The following is a 2,493-nucleotide window of genomic DNA, read 5'->3' as shown; positions in this document are numbered from 1 at the left end:
GTCATTAGCCCCCTTTCAGAATACTGTGATTCACAGGACGTTTGGGCAACAATATGGCCACGGCGTCTGTTGAATGTTCATAATAAATGCAACTACGCAACAGAGTGATGGAGGTGCAACCCATGAATAGGTCTAATATAGCTAACTTTGCCAGAGATTGTAAATAAGAATTTGTTCTTAACTGACTTGCCTAGTTAAATAAAGGTTAAAAAAAACATTTACAAGCCAATCATTTCGACCCCACGATAGCTGCCGACAATTTTTGCTGCCCCACTAAAGGACTATCCTCGAGATTAGCAGACCGTTATTTGGCACTGTGGGTGAGAGAAGCACGTTCTTACCGCACTCTGGCATAGGTCTCAGACTCCTCATCTGCTGCAATCCAGGCAATGTCTGCCAGTGTGGGCACCATGGGGCCATCCATGGGCCGCAGCGGAGGGAGGCCTAGAAGTTCCTGGTAAACAGATGCAAGTGCTCTTGGTTAGCACCTTCAATGGAATTTGGCAACAAGGTCTGCCTTCTGACAAAGTCAATGTCTGTACTATGTGTACTATTATGGCATGTGTTGAATTTGGAAAATACCATATTTACCTGGAAACATGCCCTGGGATGGAGTTTCATGGGCACAAGGGAGCCTATTCTCCTCACCACACTGCGAGTCGATCCATGAGGCTTGTTCTGCCAAATAGGAATAACCTCCTGAATAGTGGTAAGAAATGTGATGTTACTTTTTCAAACATCCACAAACTTAGCATGGTCCCAGATCTGTTTGTGTTCTTGCCAGCTTTGTTGTTATTGTCAAGCCACACAAGACAATTCCGTCAGGAGTTGGCAGGAGAGTAGAAAACAACTGGCACCCAGGGCCCAGGCCACCACAAACTCTTGTTAGTAACCTTACTCTACAGAATGCATGCTTTTAATCTTTAGAAATAGCTAGATAATAGCTACAGTGTATATACAAAAGTATGTGGATTCGGCTATTTCAGCCACACCTGTTGCTGACAGGTGTATAAAATCGAGCACACAGCCATGCAATCTCCATAGACAAACATTGGCAGTAGAATGGCCTTACTGAAGAGCTCAGTGACTCAACATGGCACCGTCATAGGATGCCACCTTTCCAAAAAGTCAGTTTGACAAATTTGTGAAGTGGAAACATCTATGGGCAACAACGGCTCAGCCACAAAGTGGTAGGCCACACAAGCTCACACACCGTGACCGTCAAGTGCTGAAATGCGTAGAAATAGTCATTCCTCTGTTTCAACACTCACTACCGAGTGACAACCTGCCTCTCGAAGAAACGTCAGCACAAGAACTGTTTGTCGGGAGCTTCATTAAATGGGTTTAAATGGCCGAGCAGCTGCAGGCACACAAGCCTAAGATCCCCATGCGCAATGAGAAGTGTCGGCTGGAGTGGTGTAAAGCAGTCTGATGGAAGTCTGATGGAAGAATCTGGGTTTGGCGGTTGCCAGGAAAATGCTACCTGCCCCAATGCATAGTGCCAACTGTAAAGTTTGGTGGAGGAGGAATAATGGTCTGGGGCTGTTTTTCATGGTTCGGGCTAGGCCCCTTAGTTCCAGTGAAGGGAAATCTTAACACTATAGTATACAATGACATTCTAGACAATTCTGTACTCCCAACTTTGTGGCAACAGTTTGTGGAAGGCCCTTTCCTGTTTCAGCATGGCAATGCCCCCGTGCAAAAGTCGAGGTCCATACAGAAATGGTTTGTCGAGATTGGTGTGGAAGAACTTGACTGGCCTGCATAGAGCCCTGACCTTAACCCCATCGAACACCTTTGGGATGAAATGGAACGCCAACTGCGAGCCATGCCTAATCGCGCAACATCAGTGCCCGACCTCACTAATGCTCTTGTGGCACAGCAATGATCCAACATCTATGAAAAGCCTTCCCAGAAGAGTGGAGGCTGCTATAGCAGCAAAGGGGGGAACAACTCCATTATTAATGCCTGTGATTTTGGAATTACATGTTTGACGAGCAGGTGTCCACATACTTTTGGTCATGTAGTGTATCTAGCTATCTAACTTACTGCTTCGGTTTCCATGGTGATTGATCTTGCTTATACACTGTGCAGAGGACACCAAATCGGTGCTGGGCTCAGTTGGCTACTTGTGTGTTTAGTAAGCAGTCTTCAGATGCTGATAGTTAGGTCTTCCAACATCTGTAAAGGAGACAAACACACATGTTGACAGTGAGCATTGATGAGCTATAGATTATCAACAGAATGGATGGTGGTATTTACTAGCAACTAAACGAAAACAAACAATTCTACCTGAATTTGTTCGATGCGAAACGTTTTGCAACTGTATGCTACAGCGTGCACTAATGATTACACCCCAGGCCACACACAAACATCTGGAAGTTATAAAATTATTTTTTTGCTTCATAGCCGCTGGAAGTAGTTTGGGGGTGTGGGTGCTGCAATTATTTCGCACTACAGAAGGCTATATATGTATGCTAATACAGGACTATT

General features: G+C 45.1%; 1 protein-coding gene across 1 annotated transcript; it reads right to left on the bottom strand.

Annotated features, from left to right (window-relative positions):
• Nucleotides 1-245: 245 nt before the first annotated feature.
• On the bottom strand, nt 246-2,181 carry LOC139530589 (mitochondrial fission regulator 1-like). Its single transcript, XM_071327125.1, has 3 exons — nt 2,050-2,181; nt 592-699; nt 246-454 (listed from the first exon to the last, which is right to left on the bottom strand). Exons 1-3 carry the CDS (start codon nt 2,062-2,064, stop codon nt 338-340), a joined length of 240 nt encoding a protein of 79 aa, XP_071183226.1. The 5' UTR covers nt 2,065-2,181; the 3' UTR covers nt 246-337.
• Between the last annotated feature and the right edge of the window lie 312 nt (nt 2,182-2,493).

The sequence above is a fragment of the Salvelinus alpinus genome, chromosome 9 (genome assembly GCF_045679555.1).
Source record: "Salvelinus alpinus chromosome 9, SLU_Salpinus.1, whole genome shotgun sequence".
Taxonomy (NCBI): Eukaryota; Metazoa; Chordata; class Actinopteri; order Salmoniformes; family Salmonidae; genus Salvelinus; species Salvelinus alpinus.
Note: the sequence above shows the minus strand (reverse complement) of the source record. Positions and strands in the feature narration are given on the sequence as shown.